Source organism: Diceros bicornis, chromosome 17, assembly GCF_020826845.1.
Source record: "Diceros bicornis minor isolate mBicDic1 chromosome 17, mDicBic1.mat.cur, whole genome shotgun sequence".
Lineage (NCBI taxonomy): Eukaryota > Metazoa > Chordata > Mammalia > Perissodactyla > Rhinocerotidae > Diceros > Diceros bicornis.
In genome coordinates, this window is record NC_080756.1 from 26,650,652 (window position 1) to 26,674,138 (window position 23,487).

Genomic DNA, 23,487 nt, shown 5'->3' on the forward strand with positions numbered 1-23,487 from the left:
TCCAATGCAGCGGGAGACTCCAGGTGCCGCCACGGAAAACGCCCGCCCGCTCCCCCCGGGTGTAGCAGCCCGCGCGCCCGTCCCCCTTCGCCTCCTGGAAAACTAAAACGCGCTCACCGACTCTGGGCCGCCGGGAGAGCCCGCAAATCCACTCGTCCGCCCGTCGCCGCTCTCTCAGGCCGGCACTTCCGGCGCGCGCAGAGACGTCACAAGAGCGCCCGCCTCTGGGCCCGCCTCCGGGGCCTGGGTCTGGCGAGAGCCGGGAGGAGGTGCTGCTGCTGTCGCTCCTACTGCGTTCTGCTCTCCGGCGCCTGACCCATCCCAGGACGCGTGATGCCAAGGCAGCTGCGAGGGGCGAGGAAGAGTCGGGGTTGAGCCCCAGCTGAGCCGACGGCTCGCGCTCTTTTTGTCTCCCAGGCCCGCCCCACTTGAAGGTAAACGCCTCCTCGGCTGCGGCCTTTCTCCCTGCGGGCAGCTCCCCAGACCTGGTCGCCGAAACGATTTGCCCCCCCTCTCCCGCCACCCTTTTTATTCCAGGACCTTTACCTGCCCTCGCATTCTCACCAGAGCGGCTAACGTGTAAAGAGTGTCCAATAGGAAACTTTTAAAAAGCGACCTGTCGATGTTGAGTTCTTGAAGTTCTCTAAATAATCCCCCCCCCAAATGCCGAGCATCAAGCAGTTTTCCCATTACTTCGCGAGTTGGCACGCCTTACAGTCAGTATTTTGCCATTAGTGATAATCCGTACCCCCATCTTAAATACGCGCCACAAACGCTTTTGAAATAGGAAACTTGAACTTGGTTGAGTCCGATATAATTTTCACAGATAATTTGCTGACTGTAAACTACGCTGTGAAAATTCGTTACAGATTATACTTGTAAACTTAAAAATACATATACGGGTCAGTATCCTTCAAGGCACGGAAACCTATTCATATAACAAAATGTATCATTTCATAATTTAGCAATAATATTCTAAATTAGTGATTCGAAAGAAGTTTATTTACATCATCAAAATGTGAGGCTAAAATTTCCTCTGAACACCACTCCAGCGAAAAAGATTAAGACAAACAACAAGGTACCCATCCATAGTATTAGTGAAAATCAATGGCTAAGGTTCTTTCTGAGCTCCTGGGCTCTTCCTGATGTAGGTAGGCAAGGTATTGTGCATATTTGAAAGCACTTTCTTGCTCTTAGTGTGAGGGTAGGTTAAGAGTAACCTGTTTTTCCTTCATCTATTTAAAACTCACCTCTGCCTTCACACCATCATCCAGCACTGAAAGGGTTAATGTAAATAATCCACTTGAAAGAAGACTCTTTTAAGTGGTGTCTGGAGAAAAGGAATTTCTTAATTCACCCAGCTGCAGTCACTGTTCCTATCTATTACTAAGAAGTAGGGAAGGTGTATAAATCTGACATAATTACATCAGTGATTGCCTGTATTGGTTTTACTTGGAATGAATGATTTCTGGTTTAAATTGCCACTAAGTTTGTTTTCCTTTTTAGAAATGAGTGGTGGATTGGCCCCAAGTAAAAGCACAGTGTATGTATCCAACTTGCCCTTTTCCCTGACCAACAATGACTTATACCGGGTAAGTAGATTTTAGTATGGTTATCTACTGAATTCTCTATTTGAGATACAGATATAGCTTAAGCAAACAGTTCTCCTTAGCAAAATTCTTATTAAGTACCTTGCAATGCACTTAAACCATCAATACCAAAGACCTCTATTGCAAAGGTAAGTGATAAAAATTAGACACTTTAATTTCCGAAGAGAATTTGCAGTGCTTTTATAGAGAGTAACAAGTTCTTGATAACACAGAAGACGTGGCTAGGATAATGAAGTGGGAGCAACTTGTGATAGGCTGATTTTTCCTGCTTGCTTACTTGGCTTTTGAAACTGGTAGTAGGGTGGAGGTTTTGGAGGAAAGGGCTGATGGAAGCAAACAGATCTCTTTCCTAAGCCTCAAATTCTGAAAGTATATCTTAATTTATGGATGTGGCAGAAACTTAATAATTTAATAAATTTTGTTTTCAGTTCAGGATAGAGGTGATTGAGGGGGAGAAAAAGCCCGTCTGGCATCTTTTTTCACTTCTTTACCTTACAGAGAAAAAAATTCCCTGCTGTGCCTGTCCTGCAGATGGGTGGTTGAGAGAAACTGAAAGGAATGACATGAATCCTTTCTGTCAAGTGTGCCCTCTTTTCCCTAATACTTTGGGTAGATGTTAAGTAGAGAGATGCTGCATAGGTGCTACATAATACTTGATTAATTACTTGATTAAGATAGCTTGAGTCTCAAAGAACTGGGGAGAAAATAAACTTTAGCTTTCTTCCTTACATGGAAATAGAGACATTTCTTTATTTATTGAATGCTTACTATATGCTGAGCACTCTTACACAGTGACCAAAAAGATGAAAATCCCTCTTGGCACTAAAATATAGCAAGATAGACAATGTGAAATATAAAAACAGCAAATGATATTGTTTGTTAAATGCTAAGATGTTTCTCCTTTTTATGAGGAGAAAAAATAAAGCAGGAAAGGAGGGTTATTAAATGTTAGGTTGGGAATGGAGGTGAAATTTTACATGGGTGGTCTAAAACCTTTATTAAGAAGGTGACTTTTGAGTAAAGACTCAAAGTAAGAGGCAGCTCTGCAGATGCCTTGGAGAGAAGCATTTCAGGCACAGAGTCAATCAGGTGGATGGAAGAGGAGGGGCAGTCAGAAGTAAGCCCATCCAGGGGTGCCTTATGGGGCCTACATAGATAATGGTAAGGACTCTGAGTGAAATGAGAAGCCATTAGAAAGTGGTATACAGAAAACTGTATTAGTCTTCAGAATTCACTGTTGCTAACACTGCAATCTGGTTATACTACATTCCAGCATTACACAACTTAATCGTAGACCTCAAAAATTTATTCTTACTGATTACATATATTAATGTAGTCTAAAAGACTTTTCTAAGAAGTGTTATATAGTAAATAGGAACTATTAGTATATAGGTAGTGGCTGAAACAGTGGAAATAGATGAGATTGCTTAGAGTGAAGATGTCGAAGTACAAGTGAAGAAAGGGCCAACTATAGAGTTCCATCAACGTGTTAAGGGTGGGCAGAAGGAGACTGGATGGGAATGAATTTTTCATTATAGAAGCTTTTTTGTTTTATGTTTTATAAGTAGTTTAAGGATCTGTCTTCTGAAACAGTGGTTGCTTGATTGGGTGGGGATAGGCTAGGAATAGTGATAGTCCACTACATTAGTATCTGAAGCATAAGGTTTTTCTGGAGCCACGGTGATCTTGATAGTTGTCATGGATATACTACAGGAACACAACAGCTGTGTAATGTGTGTGCCTTCGCTCTGCCACACATGAAAAGTGTTGGGTTTTTTTTCTCTGTATGGACTCTTTTGTCAGAAATTTAGGAACTGAGGCAGATAACTGTGACTTCAATAACAAAAATAAGAATATTATTCTAGTCACTAAAAAAATATATCTTCTAGGACCTGCCTTATAGACTAAAAGTTAAAATTTTTCATACACTGACCACATTCTTTGTTATAGTTTATAACCTGAAATTTTAATTTTTTTATGATTTTAAATTAAAGTGTAAATTATCATGTGGTCTTTTGTTTCAGATATTTTCCAAGTATGGCAAAGTTGTAAAGTAAGTATTCACATCAAATTTTGAAACTTCATTTAAAAGCTTATCTGAATTTACTTCTCCATTATTTTTTTAATGGAAGTAGATTTACTATTTTTCTATAAAATAGATATTTGATATGATATAACAAAGAAAATGAAAATACTACTGTTAACATTTTTATGTATATTTCAGTCATTTTTCTGTGTACCTAAACATGTATAGATGATTTTTTAAAAGACTCAGTTCTGTACATGCAATTTTGTTGTCTTTTTTTAACTTGACATTATATCATAAATATCTTTCCATTTCCTATAAAGATACATCCTCATATTTAATGATTTCATGGTATTTCTTTATATATCATAATTTATTTAAATGATATAATTTTTTATAATATTACTAAGAACTAAAACTGATTCTGTTATCCAACATAAGACATAAATTAAAGCCTCCAATTAAACATACATTTTGGTTACTAGGTGTGTTATCAAGTGTACTATAAATGGATTATCATTTGTCAAATAAATAGAATGTAAAAACAAATATCTCAATGCATATGACATGCAAAGTGCTCATGAGACTGATAAATAAATAGAAAATGTGTTCTATGCTTTCATAGAAAGTTTAGATATCATTGGAAAGACTAGAAACATACAGAAATGGTAGGAATGATAATATCAGTTGGGGCTGAGAGTTAAGAAAGGATCAAAGGAACTTGAGGTTCTCATTTAATTCACTGTTTTAAACCAATCAAGGGCCGGTCCCGTGGCTTAGTGGTTAAGGGCGTGCACTCCGCTGCTGGCGGCCCGGGTTCAAATCCCAGGCACGCACCGAGGCACTGCTTCTCCGGCCATGCTGAGGCCGCGTCCCACATACAGCAACTAGAAGGATGTGCAGCTATGACATACAACTATCTACTGGGGCTTTGGGGGGGAAAAAAATAAATAAATAAAATCTTTAAAAAAAAAAAAAAAAGGGGGCCGGCCCCGTGGCTTAGCAACTATATTATGGGGCAAAGAAGTAAAAGCAAGAGACTGTCATTGTAACTATCTTTTAACCAATGTATATTGTGGTATAAATTTAAAATCATATTTAAAATCCCAAGAATTTAGAGCATATTTATCTTGACTAGTTGTTTTTCTTCTAGCTTTTGATTTGCATTCTGAGGTTAACTTCTTTTAAACTTCTTTATTAAAAAACGATCAAACATGCTTCTAGGTACATTTTGGGGTCTTGAGAATTTTGAACAGTCATCATTATCAATCAAAACACTAATGATATGTAACAGTGAGCACATAAATATGCTAAGCGTTGTTCTAATTTCTTTACACATATTATCTTATTAAATTCTCACAACTACCTTTTAAGGTAGATACTATTATTATCCCAATATTGTAAATGACAAAACTGAACCACACGGTAAACATAAAATCATACTGCTAGTTAGTGGTGGAGATAAGATTTGAATCCAACAGTTTGATTCCAATGCCTACTTGCTAAGTACCATTACCTTTTCTTAGTTTTTCCTTGTCTGTCAGAATCTCTAAATAAATTTCCATATAAATATATAATTATAAACCATGAGAATGCTATGAAGTTAAAGATACAGAGTTATAAGCACCTATAAACAGGGAAGATCTGATCTAGTCTAGAGAGTCAGGGTAGGTTTACCTAAGTCAGTATCCTTTGAGTTGAAACCTAAAGTCTGAGTAAGAGTTAAGTAGGCAGAAAGAAAGGGAGGAGGAACATTTCAGGTAGAGGGAATAGCTTGCGCAAAGACCCTGTGGCAAGAGAAAATAAAGTGAGATCAAGTAACAGAAAGAAGGCCAATATGACTAGAGATGAGTGAGCAAAAGGAGAAAGCACAAGATGGGTCCAGAGATGGAAACAAGTGCCTAATCTTGTTTCTTGGCCATGTTACATGATACTTGATTTTCATCCTAAGAGCACCAGGAATCCGTTAAAGAATTTTAAATGAGGGAGTGACATGATTTGAATTTTCAGGATCTTATTCTGACTTGAATGTAGATATTGGATAGGAGGAGAACAAGAGCAGCTGCAGGGAAATCAGTCCAAAAGCTGTGACTGTAGCCCAGGGGAGGAATTTGGACTAAGATGGTACAGATGGAGAGGTAAAGACATGTCAGATTTGAGAGATGGTCAGATTTGAGAGATTGTTAGGCAGTAAAATGGGTAATACTTAGTGATATACTTACTTTGTATATAAAGGTTGTGTGAGCAATAGGGGAGTGTTATGGATGACACCCCAGGTTTCCCAGAATAGTGTCTGCCTCATACTATGTGCTTAAATGAGTACATCTTACACCTTATATCAGGAAATGGTGCCATCATCTACCTCTTTTCCCGTGCTGGAAACATAGGAATCATCCTAGATTTGTCCTTTCAAATCTTTGGTGTAATAATTTTTTTCTGTTACCGTAGAAAGTATCTCTGTCAAAGTAGTGTATTGTAATTGTTTTATAGGTCTCTCTCTGCCTCTAGACACTAAGCTTTTTCCTGAGGGTAAAAACCTCATGTTAATGCCTTTATCTTATCAGTGCTTAGTGCCTGGGCTTGAGGCTAGTGCAGTGACTGGATGACCACATGAATAACAAATAGATGCAACTTTTGAGAAACTACTTTCCCATTTGTATCTATCTTTTTGTTTTACTTCATATTGAGCTAGGCTTAATAGAAGTTACAGAGACAACCTTAAAGGAGTTTATATTAAAATAGATGAGATGAGGCATTGTTTATACATAAATGGATTATTTCGTAGAGACTAGCAGAAAGAAGCAGAAATTAATTCCAGTTAGAGTGATTAGAGAACTTACTTGTTCTGAACCCTAAAGAATGAGTAAAATTCTAATGGGCAATGATTGAGAGTTGAAAGAAGATAGAAGTCATGTGAACAGAGGCACCAATTTAGGGAAGTTCAAGCCATGCTCTGTGAACATTGAGTGGTTTGTTATGGCTAGACCTGCTAGTTTGTGAGTGAGAAGGACCAGTGAAAGATGAGGGAAGAGGGAGCCAAATCATAAATGATATTGATTGCTGGAATAGGCAATTTAAGAATAGGCAATTTAAATAACCAAAGATTTTTAAGCAAAGGAATGATGTGATTTTATTTATTCTTTGAGTGTAAGACTCTTCCACCAGCATATGAGAGAGAATTAACATCAAGGGAACCAGTAAGAATACAGTATTGAAACAGTAATTTTCTTGTCCACTGTAGAAAAGAGCACAAATGGAAAAGAGGGACTAGATGAGAGAGATTATTAACTGAGGATGACTTAGAAAGCTAATACTTCTGAAATACTACTTAAAAAAAAAAAAAAAAGATTTGTGACTTTAACTGACCTTCACAAACGTGAAAATTCCAAAAAGTTAAAGCAACCATCTTATTTCATATTTCTTTTAAAATTGGTTAAAAACTTTCCTGCATATCCCCAATAACTGTGGTGACCTTGAAGAGAACCAGTCTACACTTGAGCATCATCAAGTGCTTGGCTTCTCTTCTTTCCTAAGCCCAGTGAATAAACAGATGCAAAACCATTTTACTTGCCCATTAATTATTTCTTTTTTGAATGAAATAAGACATCTCTTTTCTTAATATAGTGGCATCTTTTTACTAGTTTCATTCTAATAACTAAGTACCTATACCCAAAGTTAATATGTGAAGTGTAATATTTTTATTTATTCATTTTTGTCCTCTTGTCTGTTTTCCTCTTAATTCAGGTTTTAGAAAATTATTAAGCTGTGTCTTTTTTTGTCTTCTTTTTTTTACTATTTGGAAATAATTGCAAATTTATAAAAAGTTGCAAAAATAGTACAAAGAACATCAAAATATCCTTTACCCAAATTTACCTGTTGTTAACATTTTACCCCATTTACTTTACCATTTGCACTCTCTCTCCCCATGTGTGTTAATTATGTGTGTGTGTGTGTATATATGAAATGCGTACGTGTGTGTATATATGTATGTGTGTGTATACACAGTTTTTGTGAGTCATTTAAAGGTAAGTTACAAACATCATTGCCCTTGACTCAAATATGTCAGTGTGTATTTCCTAAAATTAGGGTTATATATTATATAACCATAGTACAGTCACCAAATTCATAAATTTATACTGGTTAAATACTTTTACTGAATCAACCGTCCATGTTCTGATTTTATCACTTGACCTAATAATGTCCCACATAGAATTTTTTCCCTCTAGTACAGGATCCAGTCTAGAATTAGATGTTGATTTTAACTGTCTTATCTTTTTAGCCTCCTTTAATCTGGAACATTTATGAAGAATATAGCTCTCTCCCATCTTTTTTTTTTTTTTTTTTTTTTTTTTTGTGAGGAGATCAGCCCTGAGCTAACATCCGCCAATCTTCCTCTTTTTTTGCTGAGGAAGATGGCCCTGGGCTAACATCTGTGCCTATCTTCCTCCACTTTATATGGGACGCCGCCACAGCATGGCTTACCAAGCAGTGCGTCGGTGCGCGCCCGGGATCCGAACCAGCGAACCCCGGGCCGCCGCAGCGGAGCGCGCGCACTTAACCGCTTGCGCCACCGGGCCGGCCCCTCTCCCATCTTTTTTATCCCCTCATTTTGTGTTTTTCTGATGTTGCCTCATGATTAGGTTGGGGTTAAATAGTCTTGGCTGGTATACTGTTTAGGTGATGTTGTGTTCTGAGGGTATCACATCTGGATTCATACAGTGTCCATCTGTCCCTCATTAGTGATACTAATTTTGATCACCCAGTCAAGGTGTTGACCAATTTTTCCACTGTATAATTACTTTTTTTCCCCTTTGCAACTAATAAGCAGCCTGTGGGAGACACTCTTAAGACAATGAAATATCCTGTTCCACATAAAAATTTCATGTTAGATTTAGCATTTGTTGATAATTCTTGCCTGATCCAGTCTTTACCATGATTGTTGTAAATGCTGACTTTCCAACTCCAGCACTCTACATTCACCAGTCATCCCTTGGCATTCTGCTGTAAGCAAGAACCCTGCCTTCTCCCGTGTTTATTTATCTATTATTGACATGAACTTATGAATTCCTCCTTTTAACTATGGTTTCTAATTCATTTACTATACTTAATTGGTACTCAAATTGTCCTAGATTTGGCCAATGGGAGCTCCTTCTATCTGGCTTCTGTATTCTTGTGCCATGCCCCATCATTTCTTTTTAAGTACTTCCTTTCTGGCATAACAAGATGTTCCAAGTTCATCTTGTACCTACCTGTCCCAGCCTTGGAATCAGCCATTTCTCCAAAGAGCCCTATTGAACATTGTTTTTTAAACTATATTTAATGACATATGATGAGCAAGGGTCACAGGACTAGGGATGCGTAAGAGGTCTGAAGAAAGAGCAGGCTCTGAGCTCTTATCACCATTGCTATCACTTAGGTTCCTTGGGTGGTGTGGCTAAGAACCACAGAACTGGAGATTCTTTAAAAGAATATTAAGAATATAGTTAGATTCTAAAACCTAGAAAAAAATAAGAATACCTTAGTTTTGTTTTGGCTTTTTTCTGCGTGGTGAGGGAGTTAGTAGAGAAGAGGAATTACGCTTACTCTTCAAGAGTCCGTTGTCTCTGTAATCTCTTTACTTCATCCTTCAACATCTGATTAATGTTTGATTTATCAGATACTCCTAATCATAGCTGTGCTCACTTGTGTTAAGTCAGTATCACAGTTTCTCATTTCCATTCTTCTTGATATCCCATGACTTTGAAGAGATAACTGATTTGTCAAATGTATTAATTTCTCTTACTTTGTGTTTTATTAACCCTTTTTTGAACACTTGAGTTTTCCAAGTATTTATTAATATCTGTTTTATTTATTGCTGCCTCATTATTTTTAACTGGTTTTTTGTTTATGCTTTAAGGGTTACTATTATGAAAGATAAAGATACCAGGAAGAGTAAAGGGGTTGCATTTATTTTATTTTTGGATAAAGACTCTGCACAAAACTGTACCAGGGCAATAAACAACAAGCAGGTAAGCCATTCATTCCCAGCAAGCTCTTTAACCCAAAAGCCTTTGTGTTCATCCAGGCCAAAAATGTGGGGATGCAGTGGATGGTCAAGTCTGAAGGATATCAGTAGATTCTGAGGGAATTTAACTTATGGGAAAGAAAAGAGGTCAAACTGTACTGGATTCCCACAACATTGGTGGAATCTAAGAAACAAGAATCCATTCTACAGGATAAAATTTGTCACACCTGAGTAGGCAATTGCTAAAATAACCTAAAAAATAAAATGGAATTGAAGGTTTGAGGAAATGAGATCAAATAACTGCAGTTTTAGGTTTCAGTGAAATACGTCCTCGTGCATTTAACATTTCTCTCCGGTTTAGTTATTTGGTAGAGTGATAAAAGCAAGCATTGCTATTGACAATGGAAGAGCAGCTGAGTTTATCCGAAGACGAAACTACTTTGATAAATCTAAGTGTTATGAATGTGGGGTGAGTATACCTAACACTTAATGTAATTTCCCATAGTTTAGTTTAAGATACTTTTCAGTGTTTTATTTGTGCTCTCCAAAATTTCTGGCTAAAACTGAGTTATGAAAGTTGTTCTCTTTGGAACTGTAGACTCATCTAAGTAAACTCAATTGAAACGCAGTATGTAAAGATAACCTGAGCTGGGTAATATAGAGTGGTATTTTCTCCAGTTTGTAAATCTTTGAAAATTGTTAGATGAAAAAAAGTTAGACTAATTACTTATATTACTGTCTTGAAAGATTATAGTGATGCATAAATTTTTGTGGTAATAGGATATTACCTGTTTCTATAATATTTTGTCAGTGTTTAAGCATTACAGTTCAGTGTAAACATTATCATATGACCTATCCTCTATGGGATATTGTGTTTATTAGGAATATTAATTAGGATATTATTATTCCTATTAGTACTGCTAATGTTTTGTAACTGAACTGTACCCAAATTTTCTTACCTCATTCCCATCCTCTCTTGTTATCCATCTAAACCTTTGGTGATTAGGAAAGATATAGCCAGAGAACAGTTTTGCACAAGGCCCATAATGGTACCAAGAGAACTTCAGTCTGGGTCTCATTACTCTCAGTTTCCAAAATGCCTATATGAAATACTTTTTATTTTATTTTTTTTTATTTTATTTTTTGTGTGTGTGAGGAAGATCAGCCCTGAGCTAACATCCGTGCCAATCCTCCTCTTTTTGCTGAGGAAGACCGGCTCTGAGCTAACATCTATTGCCAATCCTCCTCCTTTTTTTTTTTTTCCCCCCAAAGCCCCAGTAGATAGTTGTATGTCATAGTTGCACATCCTTCTAGTTGCTGTATGTGGGACACGGCCTCAGCATGGCCGGAGAAGCGGTGAGTCGGTGCGTGCCCGGGATCCGAACCTGGGCCGCCACTAGCAGAGCGCGCGCACTTAACCACTAAGCCGCGGGGCCGGCCCTGAAATACTTTTTAAAAAAGAATCCAGAGGTATTAATGGGGAGAGGATTACTGAGAGACATTTTCCTGGCTACAAAATCACGTGGAAAACATAAAGAAATGTGTTGGGGTCCTTTCCCCACTGCCGCTCCCTACCTCTCCCTCCCCCAAAAGATATAGAGATAAACAGATAGACTGATGGATGGATGGATGGATGGATGGGTGGGTGGGTGGGTGGATGAGAAGAAAGAGAGAGCAAGCAGGGCCCTGGGTATATTCTGTCAATCACATTCTGATTGACAGAATCACATTCTGTGATTCTAACCTGTGATTCTCACCTCTTAAGTTAATGTTCCAGAAACTGTGTTCTAGAGTCCTGAGTTTTGTTAATAAAGAAAAGAAAAGAGGGAAGGGAGGAGTAGTTATGGTCAGATAGATTAGTATGTATCATATTCACAGTAAATATCAAACTATCTGAGAAATCATGGATGAATCTGTTAATCTTTGTTTTTAATTTATAGATCCATAGATTTGTTATACTTTTAAATTTTTATATTTCTTAAATTTCCCTCCCCCAAAAAATCTGTTTACATTTATTTAGCCTAGTTTTTCCCAAAGTTATTTCACTATTAAATCCTTTTTTTTTAATATGGGATATGTTAACATTTTTTGGTATACCATTATTCCAAAAACAGTTTGGAAAATGTTTCTCTAAGTACCTTCTCTCAGTACTTCATTGACAATAACACCTCTCCGGTTCAGCCATGTCCCCAGGTATACAAAGGACACAGACTATTTGATACTTTGTGAAATATACTTAAAAAGCATGATTGTTTTTCTCTTCTGTTGTTCTAATCCTGGCTTAGTCTCTCCCCACTCTGTCATTCTCACATAGGATTTCTTAAATGTATTTTAGGGACCTAATGTACAGATTATACAGTCATGCATTGCTTAACAACGGGAATACTTCTGAGAAATACATTGTTCGGCGATTTCATCATTATGCAAACATAGTGTGTGCCTGCACAAACCTAGATGGTATAGCCTACTACACCTAGGCTATATGGTACTAATCTTATGGGACCACTATGATATATGTGGTCCTTTGTTAACAAAAACATCATTATGCAGCACATGACTATAGTTCATTGTCTTGTGTTTTACAACTCAGTGTTATGGCTCATTATAATATTATGGCTAGTCCAGCCATATGTATATGTCAAATATATATATAATGATGGGGCCAGCCCGGTGGCATAGTGGTTAAGTCCACAAGCTCTGCTTCAGCAGCCTGGGGTTCACAGGTTCAGATCCTAGGTGTGGACCGATGCACTGCTTATCAAGCCATGCTGTGGGAGGCATCCCACATATAAACTAGAGGAAGATGGCACAGATGTTACCCCAGGGCCAATATTCCTCAGCAAAAAGAGGAGGATTGGCAATGGGTGTTAGCTCAGGGCTAATCTTCCTCACCAAAAAAGAAAAATATGTGAACATAATACAAGCCATAAATGTAATTTTAAATTTTCTAGTAGCCACATTAAAAAAAGAAACAGGTAAAAATTATCTTTTACTTAACCCAATATATATCCAAATATCATTTGAACATGTAATTAATATTTTTAACAATTAGGATATTTTACATTCTTTTTTCATATTGTCTTCAAAATCCAGTGTGTAATTTACCCTACCGTGCATATCACCTCAAACAGGTTCTCAGTGGCCACAAGAGAATTATGCCTAGTGGCTCCCATAATCGGACAGTGCAGCTATAGTCTAGGTATAAAAGGAGCAAAATGAAATTAATTAATAGGAAAAGTGAGGAAGACTTTAAATTTTCCATTTACTTTTAAAACAGAATGTTGAGCAACATTTTGGAAGTTAACAGGAAATTTTGTCCCCATTCTGTCAAATAATACCTTAAAATTTTTACATTTAAGGTAGATGGTCTGATTAAATTTTGAATTATTTTATATCCTGAATCTTGAGATTTAAAATGTTTGAAGGAAGAATACTTCTTTTACTCTTAGTGAAACTGCTGAAATACTCCCTTATTGTTAAAGTAGTTTATTAGGAGTTATAATGTAATCTCTTCCCTCCAAATATTAAAATAATGAGTTTTGTTAATTTCTTTGTGTATATTCCTAGTGTGACAATATTCTTTTTTAACTTCTAAAACCTTTTAGTCTTAGGGTACCAGGCAAGTTTCTGTTAATAACACAACAAATATAGTATTTTTTCTTTCCTTTTTAATGGGAAACAAAAGGAAAGTGGACACTTAAGTTATGCCTGTCCTAAAAATATGCTTGGAGAACGTGAACCTCCAAAGAAGAAAGAGAAGAAGAAAAAAAAGAAAATTCCTGAACCAGAAGAAGAAATGTATGTATAACCATTCTTACTAAATACATTATTGTGTTGCTTCTGTCTTTTTACTATTGGCTGAGTGCATTCTGATTTTCTTTTTTTTTTAAATAATTTAGTGAAGGAGTAGAAGAAAGTGAAGACGAAGGGGAAGATCCAGCTCTTGACAGTCTCAGTCAGGCCATAGCTTTCCAGGTACTAAATAGTCCTTTTAAAAGGCACATGCTGGTGTTGGCCCAGTGGCATAGTGGTTAAGTTCGCACGCTCTACTTCAGTGGCGCAGGGTTTGTGGGCTCCAATCCCAGGCACGGACCTACACACAGCTCATCAATCCATGTGTGGTGACATCCACCTACAAAAATAGAGGAAGACTGGCACAGATGTTGGCTCAGGGCTAATCTTCCTCACCAAAAAAATAAATAAATAAGGCACCATGCCATAGCTGCCCTGGGTTGATAGTTTTATATGCCTTGCTTACTTTATTGATCATCTCGTGGCAACCTCCATCTTTCCCCTTTACATCCTAAACTTTAGGAGACAGGTTATTTCCCTAAGGTCTTTTTTTTTTTTTTTTTTTTTTCACTGAGGAAGGCCAGCTCTGAGCTAACATCTATTGCCAATCCTCCTCCTTTTTTTTTTTTCCCCCAAAGCCCCCAGTAGATAGTTGTATGTCATAGTTGCACATCCTTCTAGTTGCTGTATGTGGGACACGGCCTCAGCATGGCCGCAGAAGTGGTGCTTCGGTGCACGCCCGGGATCCGAACCCGGGCTGCTGGTAGTGGAGCGCGCGCACTTAACCACTAAGCCACGGGGCCGGCCCTTCCCTAAGGTCTTTAGAGCAGTGTGATGGAAAAGTTCCCATTGGTTCTGTCTAGATTTTAAGGGCCCCACAACATTTGTAATGTTTAATCTGTTTTCATTATGAGAATTGAGCAGAACTATTTGATTAAAGTGAGTTTAGCCCAACAGAAAAAATTTTATCAAATCAAAGATGTTGTTTTATTTTTTTTTACAGTTTTTTTTTTCTATTTTTATTGAGGTAACATTGGTTTAAAACATTATACAGGTTTCAGGTTTATAACATTATACAGGTTTCAGGTATACAACATTATAATTCAACATCTGTATACATCACAGCATCTCACCACCAAAAGCCTGGTTTCCATTCATCACCATACAATTGATCCCCTTTACCCATTTTTCCCTTCCACCCCTCCTTCCCCTCTGGTAACCACAAATCTGTTGTCTCCTTCTATGAGTTTTTGTTTTGTTTTTTTCTTTGTCTTGTTTTTTATATTCCACATATGAGTGAAATCATATGGTATTTGTCTTTCTCCACCTGACTTATTCTACTTAATGTAATACTCTCAAGGTCCATCCATGTTGTCGCAAACAGCAAGATTCTATCTTTATTATGGCTGAGTAATATTCCAGTGTAGATACAGTCATGTGCCACATAATGACATTTCAGTCAATGATGTACCATATATATGACACTGGTCCCATAAGATTAGTGCCATGTAGCCTAGGTGTGTAGTAGGCTATGCCATCTAGGTTTATGTAAGTACAGTCTATGATGATAACACAATGACGCAACCACCTGACGCATTTCTCAAAATGTATCCTCCTCGTTAAGCAACACATGACTGTATATGCCACATCTTCTTTATCCATTCATCCATTTATGAGCACTTAGAGTGTTTCCATATCTTGGCTATTATAAATAATGTTGCAACAAACAGGAGTGCACATATCTTTTCAAATTAGTGTTTTCATATTCTTCAGATAAATACCCAGCAGTGGAATAGCTGGATCTATGGTAGTCCTAGTCTTAATTTTTTGAGGAATCTCCATGCTGTTTTCCATAATGGCTGCACCATTTTGCATTTGCACCAACAATGTGTGAGCGTTCCGTTTTCTCCACATCCTCTCCAACACTTGTTATTTCTTGTCTTTTTGATAATAGCCATTTTTTTTTTCCTGAGGAAGATTCGCCTTGAGCTAACATCTGTTGCCAATCTTCCTCCTTTTGCTTGAGGAAGATTTGCCCTAAGCTAACATCTGTGCCAGTCTTCCTCTATTTTGTATGTGGGTCACCGCCACGGCATGGCCACCAACAAGTGGTGTAGGTCCACGACTGGGAACCAAACCTGGGCTGCTGAAGCAGAGTGCACCGAACTTAACCACTAGACCGCAGGGCCAGCGCCAATAATAGGCATTCTAACGGGAGTGAGGTGATGTGGTTTTGATCCACATTTCCCAGATAATTAGTGATGTTGAATATATTTTCATGTGCCTGTTGGCCATCTGCATGTCTTCTTTGGAAAAATGTCTATTCAGATCCTCTGCCCATTTTTTAATCGGGATTGTTTTTTGTTGTTGAATTGTATGAGTTCTTTATATTTTTTGGATACTAACCCCTTATTGGATCAAAGATATTATTTTAAAAGAAGCTTCACTTCAAAACAAAACCAAAAATGTATTTTTAATCATTAAAGGCCCTAATACAAGTACAGGCATACCTCATTTTATTGTGCCTCACTTTGTGCTTTGCAGATATTGTGTTCACAAATATTAAGTTTTTTACAAATTGGAGGTTTGTGGCAATTCTGCATTGAGCAAGTCTATCGGCACCATTTTTCCAACAGCATTTTCTCACTTTGTGTCTTTGGGTCACATTTTGGCAATTCTTGTAATATTTCAAACTTTTTCATTATTATTATATTTATATGGTAATCTGTGATCAGTTATCTTTGATGTTACTATTATAATTGTTTTGGGGTGCCATGAACCACACCCATACAAGATGGCAAATTTAATTGATAACTGTTGTGAGTATTCTGACTGTTCCACCAACTGGCCATTCCCCCCACTCCCCGGAGTTCTTCAATATTATTCCCTGAGACAGGATAATATTGAAATTAGGCCAATTAATATAGTGGCCTCTAAGTGTTCAAGTGAAAGGAAGAGTCGCACATCTCTCACTTTAAATCAAAAGCTAGAAATGATTAAGCTTAGTGAGGAAGGCATGTCAAAAGCTAAGATAGGCTGAAAGCTAGGCCTCTTGTGCCAAGTAGTTAGCCAAGTTGTGAATGCAAAGGAAAAGTTCTTGAAGGAAGTTAAAAGTGCTACTCCAGTAAACACAGGAATGATAAGAAAGTGAAATAGCCTTATTGCTGATATGGAGAAAGTTTGAGTGGTCTGGATAGAAAATCAAGCCAGCCACAACTTTCCCTTAAGCCAAAACCTAATCCAGAGCAAAGCCCTAACTCTTCAATTCTATGAAGGCTGAGAGAGGTAAGGAAGCCACAGAAGAAAAGCTTGAAGCTAGCAGAGGTTGGTTCATGAGGCTTAAGGGAAGAAGCCATCTTCATAACATAGAAGTGCAAGGTGAAGCAGCAAGTGCTGATGTAGAAGCTGCAGCAAGTTATCTAGAAGATCTAGCTAAGATAATTAATGAAAGTGGCTACACTAAACAAGGTTTTCAATGTAGATGAAACAGCCTTATATCGGAAGGAGATGCCATCTAGAACTTTCATAGCTAGAAAGGAGAAGTCAATGCCTGGCTTCACAGGACAGGCTGACTCTTGTTAGGGGCTAATGCAGCTGGTGACTTGAATTTGAAGCCAATGTTCACTTACCATTCTGAAACCTAGGGCCCTTAAGAATTATGTTAAATCTAGTCTGCATGTGCTCTATAAATGGAACAACAAAGCCTGATAACAGCACATCTGTTTACAACATGGTTTACTGAACATTTTAAGCCCTCTTTTAAGACATACTGCTCAGAAAAAGAAAATTCCTTTCAAACTATTATTGCTCATTGACAATGCACCTGGTTACCCTAGAGCTCTGATGGAGATGTACAATGAAATTAATGTTGTTTTCATGCCTGCTAACACAACATCCATTCTGTAGCCCATGGATCAAGGAGTAATTTTGACTTTCAAGCCTCATTAATTAAGAAATGCATTTAAGAAATATATATAAGAATATATATAATACAATACATTATTGAGAAATACATTTCATAGTGATTCCTCTGATGGATCTGGGCAAAGTAAATTGAAAACCTTCTGGAAAGGATTCACCATTCTAAAGGCCATTAAGAACATTTGTCTTTCATGGAAAGAGGTTAAAATATCCACACTAACAGGAGTTTAGAAGAAGTTGATTTCAACCCTCATGGATGACTTTGAGGAGTTCAAGACTTCAGTGGAGGAAGTAACTGCTGATGTGGTGGAAATAGCAAGAGAACTAAAATTAGAAGTGGAGCCTGAAGATATGACTGAATTGCTGCAATCTCATGATAGAACTTTAATAGATGAGGAGTTGCTTCTTAGGGATGACCAAAGAAAGTGGTTTCTTGCGATGGAATCTACTCCTAGTGAAGATGCTGTGAAGATTGTTGAAATGACAACAAAGGATTTAGAATATTCCATAAACTTAGTTGATAAAGCAGCAGCAGGGTTTGAGAGGATTGATTCCAATGTTGAAAGAAGTTCTTCTGTGGGTAAAATGCTATCAAACAGCATCACATGCTACAGAGAAATCGATTGTGAAAGGAAGAGTCAATTGAAGCAGCAGATTTCATTGTTGTCTTATTCTAAGAAATTGCCAAAGCCACTCCAACCTTAAGCAACCACCACCCTGATCAGTCAGCAGCCATCAACATCGAGACAAGACCCTCCACCAGCAAAAAGATTATGACTCACTGAAGGCTCAGATGATGCTTAGCATTTTTTAGCAATAAAATATTTTTTAATTAAGGTATGTACATTGTTTTTCTTGCACACTTAATAGACTACCGTAGTGTAAACATAACTTTTATATGTACTGGGGAATCAAAAATTTTGTGTGACTCACTTTATTGCAGTGGTCTGGAACTGAACCCGCAATATCTCCAAAGTATGCCTGTATATGAAACATTTTTTGAAGAAGGGCATATAATCTCCTGATTTTATATAACCACTTATTTTAATGTAGTTAAATTGTAAACCCATGCATCAATTTGTTTTTCCTTTTAGTTAACGAATGTCGTATTTTATATGACATTCCCACCTCCAGCAGGGATGGCAGATAGGCTTCATTTCATGTGCCTGTTACTTAGTAGTAATTGCCTAGAATAATTTTGAGTAACATGGTGAGACTAGGACGTAACTCAGGTGGGGGAGGGGTATCCTGGTGGAGAATTGTCTGCATGGGCTGGGAGGGTAGGGAGTGTTGGCACTTGTGGTGTGTTTTGAATTAATGCACCATAAATAATAATAAACTGGTTCCTGGTTTTGTTCTGTTTTGTTTGTTTTCTGAATCACATTACAGCAAGCCAAAATTGAAGAAGAACAAAAAAAATGGAAACCCAGTTCAGGGGGTCCCTCAACATCAGATGATTCAAGACGCCCAAGGATAAAGAAAAGCGCATATTTCAGTGATGAGGAAGAACTGAGTGATTAAAATTGTATTTATTGTGTAAATACCATTAAAAAAATTTTTTTAATCTTGGAGTACCAAGTTCAGTTGAGACTAAAGATTACTTTTAGAATTTAAGCATAAGAACACTTAGTACCGAATAGTTTTTTACTATAAAATGCTTCATAGGAAATTGAGAAATAATTTAAAAGTATCATGTTTCTATCTTGCCTTAGCAGAGTAATAAAAATCAAGATTTGCTAATGAGCACTAATCTTGAAAACAGTTCAGTTAAATAAAAAAGAAAACTTAATACTATCATAGTAAAGCTATTGTCATCCCAAGAAAAAGATTTGTTTGAGAAGTTCATTATAAAAGTTTATTCGTGTCTGATTGGTTTACATGAGGACTTTTGAAATCAATTTCCTCTTTAAAACAAAAACTTCATAAAGAGTGTGAAAAAGCTGGATGATTTATTGTTATTAAATGTTAATAAAATTTTCAAGAGAATTTTGTTTTTAAATATGGGTGATTTGTCATCTTATTTCTTTTAGCTTTATCTCAATCTAGATAAGTTGTAATTACCCATAAAAAATAAAGTAGCTCTAAAAAGCCTAAAACCAAGCAGCAGTAATTTGTCTGCCCTGCCCCTCGGCACCACGTTCCATCCCCAGAAGCAACTAACTTCTTGAGCTGTTTCTTTTCGTATGTACATACATATATTTCTGCAACTTAATTCATAAAGGGATAAAGGAGAATTTTTCAGTCTCCTATACTCCCCCCTGCCCTCCTCCATCTTCCCAATATGGCTATGTTAAAATTTTCTGTTAAATCCATATTTATTGTTTTTATTCTATGACCATGTAGATACTGTTCACTTCTGAGCTAACAAGTGTGCTGTGATTACATTTTTTCTAAAGTTAATAATTGCCTCATTTTTTTTCATGTTATTTTATTTCTTTGTATTTATGACTAAATCTTCCCATACCTTCTGCAGATAGTTATATGGGAATGGGATTATGGAGCCTTTAATTTTCTACTTTGTGTATTTCTGTACTGTTTGAATGCTTTTAAAAAGAACACTCATTTATTAGTTTTTTAATTACTGAAAGCAATAAAAATATTTCCGCTTTGAAAACTACAAAGCCAATTAAAATGTTAAGCACTAGCCAGCAAAGAATCTTCCAGATTTCAGTGAGGAATCCAGACAAAACAATGGAATGCTGGATTCTCCTTTCTATTCCACCTATTAATTCATCAAATTTAAAGCAAAGGAAAAAACGGGGAAAAATTTGCCACAAAATTATGGAAAAGTTTATATGAATACCTTAAAACATAGAATAGAAAATAAGCTACTGGGGGCCGGCCTGGTGGCACAGTGATTAAGTTCAGCTGCTCAGTTTCGGCAGCCCAGGGTTCATGGGTTCGGATCCCCGGTGCAGACCTACACCACTCATCAAGCCATGCTGTGGTGGCGTCCCATATACAAAAAATAGAGGAAGATGGGCACAAAAGTTAGCTGAGGGCCACTCTTCCTCAAGCCAAAAGAGGTAGATTGGCAACAGGTGTTAGCTCAGGACCAATCTTCACAAAAAAAAGAAAAAATGAGTTAGTGACATCAACAATATATAGAAAATGAAAACAGTAAATAAAATGAAAAATTCATTAGTTATTAAAGAATCTATTACAACTAGAAGAACATTATTTTTTATCTGATAAAAAAATTTAGTGTTGCTGAAAATGACGTGAGAGTACTTGTAGTATTAAAAACTACTGAATTTCTGAAGGGTGATTTAACAATAAGTATCAAATATTAAGTATGTTCTGTTGTTTGAACCAGAAATTACATGCTATTTTATCCTGGGGTTCTAATCAGAAATACAAATATTTATGTACAAAGATATATATTGTTACTTAAAATTCAAAATAGAAATAATTAAATGTCAACAGAAAATAATTAAAGCATGATACATCCAAAATGATAGATTATGAAGCATTAAAATGTTTCAGAGAATTCCTAATGGTATGCAAAAACATACTGGATATAATGTCAAGTACAAAATACCTACTATTGTGTGGATACATATATGCATATGGATGGGAAAAGTCCACTGCTAAGGTAGTAATGCATAGTAGTTACGCGTATAGTCTCTTTTGACAGACATACCCAGCTAGGTTCCTGTGGCCAAATTGCCACTTAGAGCTGAAGGTCTTCGGCCATTTACTTAGCCTGAGTTATTTGAAAAATAAAAAGGTACGAAGGACACAAAAGAAGAAAGATTATATGATTCTACTTATATAAGGTACCTAGAATAGTAGGCAAATTTATAGAGACGGAAAGTAAGATAGAGGTTGCCAGGAGCTGGGAGGAAGGGAGGGGAGTGGTATTGTTTAATGGGTACAGAGTTTTTGTTGGGGATGATGAAAAATTTTGGACATAAATAGTGGTGATCGTTACGCCACATTGTGAATGTACTTAATGCTACCAAATTGTATACCTAAAACTGGTTAAAATGGTAAATTTTATGTATATTTTACCACACAAACAAATGCAGAAACATAACTGGTTGAAAATTTCATGTAAAGAGCAGTTAGTTCACCAAGACCCTCCCTGCCACCTCCCAGTCATGCTGAACCATGAGATCTGTAGTCTCCTCCTGCCTGTGTCCAGAACACTATCAGATAGGCTCATTCACCTCAGGCAGGGGATTGAGACATATACACACAATATTTGGGGCCCTAAAGAAAAAGTCAGTTCAATAATAAAGTCCCACAAGTTGATATGCCCACAGCGTAGTGATATATGCTTCTGATCAGCTTTTTAGTGCTTCACGTTTGAATATGAACAGACAGATCAGCATCAACGAACATTTGAGGAAAGCCTCTAACACAATCGAGATCCAAATGACCAGACAGAAAAAAAATGAAGGGAGCTTAGAAGAGCTGAAGAATTCCGGCTTTAAAAATCTGGCCCCGTGGGTTTCATAGAAACAGACTGTGGACCTGTAATAGACTCAGTGATCTCTAATATGAAATCAGAGGATGCCTGTCTTGCTGGATGTAAGTTATGTTTTCTTTCCCACTGCAATCATTTACTTATTCATTTACCTTTTTGACTAGATGCCTATTCTGAAACTGCCAATTATAATTTTCAGATTATCACAAAAATCAGTTATGGCAACATATAATAGGACATATTTATAAGAATTAAATGTTAATTCATTTCTTTGTTTTATAGTCCATAAGTGTGTGTATATGTGGTACAGAACAGTGATCATGAAATATTTAGACATTAAAATATAGAAATAGTAAAACCTAGACTACCACATCTAGAAAAGTACTTGAAAGCTTTACATAGAATATACCATAGATAGATCTGTTTTTCTTTGTCTCTTCCCACTGCTTTCCTCTGTACTACCTTCATTTTCCAACAAGCTTTCTTTATGTGACAGCAGAGATGACCACTAGTATCCCTGAAGCTGGGAATCCTGATAATGAGAACCCCCCTTCCCCAATGGTTCCAGCCACAGGCCCAAGAAAAGCCCTGATGGGCCAGGCCTGTGTCACAGTCCTCATTCCTGAAGATGATGAGTAGGGTCAGTCCCACCCCACCCACATAGAAGGGTGTTCCTAGGCAATGTGGTATCTATTTTCAGTTTGGAATCAATGTGGAAATTACTTACCCTGTCAAAAGAAGCTTAAGCTCTCGTTTCATCATTGTCAACGGCAGAATACTGAGGCAGCTGAGCAGGATGCACAGAGAAAATAGAGATGCAGTACCAAACAAAAAGAAGCAATTTCCTGTAATAAGCAATTTTCACAGACTATTTGCAGAACATATGGAAGGAGGGTAAAGCCTCTTTGGAAAGCAGTTTGATAAGCACTGTTACTTAAAGTAACAATGTAAGCAATTACAGTCAGAGATGGAACCCTAAGTCCACAGAATGGGTTTAGCCATTGTCAATTATTTTAAAAATTGCTTTTATAAGAGCCAAATTTTAAGAATCCTTAGATACTGTTATAGACAGAACCAATTAATAATTTAAGATCTGGTACCTAGAGTAAGCAGACCGGAAATATAACAGCTTTTATAGAATGTGTGTTGCATTTTTCATCAGCACATCTTTCCAGATGCATGGCTTCATGTGAAACACATAACCTTGTATAAGGAAATGGTATAGTTTGATTAGGACTTGATGAGTATACTCAAGACAAGTTAGATACAAAATAGGCTTTTAGCAAATTATCTGAAAGACAATTTGCATCACATATCTAACACTGTAAATCAGGCACTGTTCTAAAAACACTGCAAGTAGAAACTAATCCCGTTTAAGTAGGCATTATTTTCGTCGTTATGTAGATGACAGAATTGAGACACAAAAAGGTGAGGTCATATATCCAAAGTCACACAGTCAATAAGCACAAGGATTTAAATCCAGGCAAACTGGCTCTAGAATCTATACATTAAACTACTAAGCTATGATGCTTCTCTCAGTAAGTACTCAAACTATATTACTGCCTTATCAACTAGGAAAAAGTGGGTTAAATTCCATATTATTTACATATGAATAACAATTAGAACTGTTCTTTCTTAATGACTTTTCTGAGATGGAAATATTCTTTGGAAGAGCCAGCAAATTTTGAAGTTAAAGCTTAAA

The 23,487-nt window shown here is 37.0% G+C and overlaps 2 protein-coding genes across 2 annotated transcripts in view; one reads left to right on the plus strand and one right to left on the minus strand.

Moving 5' to 3' along the window:
* The window catches only part of PPHLN1 (periphilin 1), a 118,721-nt gene extending 118,547 nt beyond the window's left edge, over positions 1-174 (minus strand). The window contains exon 1 of the mRNA XM_058558489.1: positions 118-174. The gene's annotated coding sequence lies outside the window, so the exon portion shown is untranslated. The remainder of the gene's footprint in view (positions 1-117) is intronic.
* Positions 175-351: 177 nt separating this feature from the next.
* Positions 352-19,356, plus strand: ZCRB1 (zinc finger CCHC-type and RNA binding motif containing 1). Its single transcript, XM_058558492.1, has 8 exons — positions 352-434; positions 1,507-1,592; positions 3,635-3,663; positions 9,533-9,644; positions 10,002-10,109; positions 13,326-13,438; positions 13,540-13,615; positions 18,743-19,356. Exons 2-8 carry the CDS (start codon positions 1,509-1,511, stop codon positions 18,872-18,874), a joined length of 654 nt encoding a protein of 217 aa, XP_058414475.1. The 5' UTR covers positions 352-434; positions 1,507-1,508; the 3' UTR covers positions 18,875-19,356.
* Positions 19,357-23,487: the final 4,131 nt, after the last annotated feature.

Excerpts from the sequence above, each read along its gene's own strand:
- ZCRB1 (XM_058558492.1), top strand. The coding sequence starts at position 1,509 with ATGAGTGGTGGATTGGCCCCAAGTAAAAGCACAGTGTATGTATCCAAC. Across the intron at positions 3,664-9,532 it reads AAGTATGGCAAAGTTGTAAA|GGTTACTATTATGAAAGATA; the intron begins GTAAGTATTCAC and ends TTATGCTTTAAG. Across the intron at positions 13,439-13,539 it reads CCTGAACCAGAAGAAGAAAT|TGAAGGAGTAGAAGAAAGTG; the intron begins GTATGTATAACC and ends TAAATAATTTAG.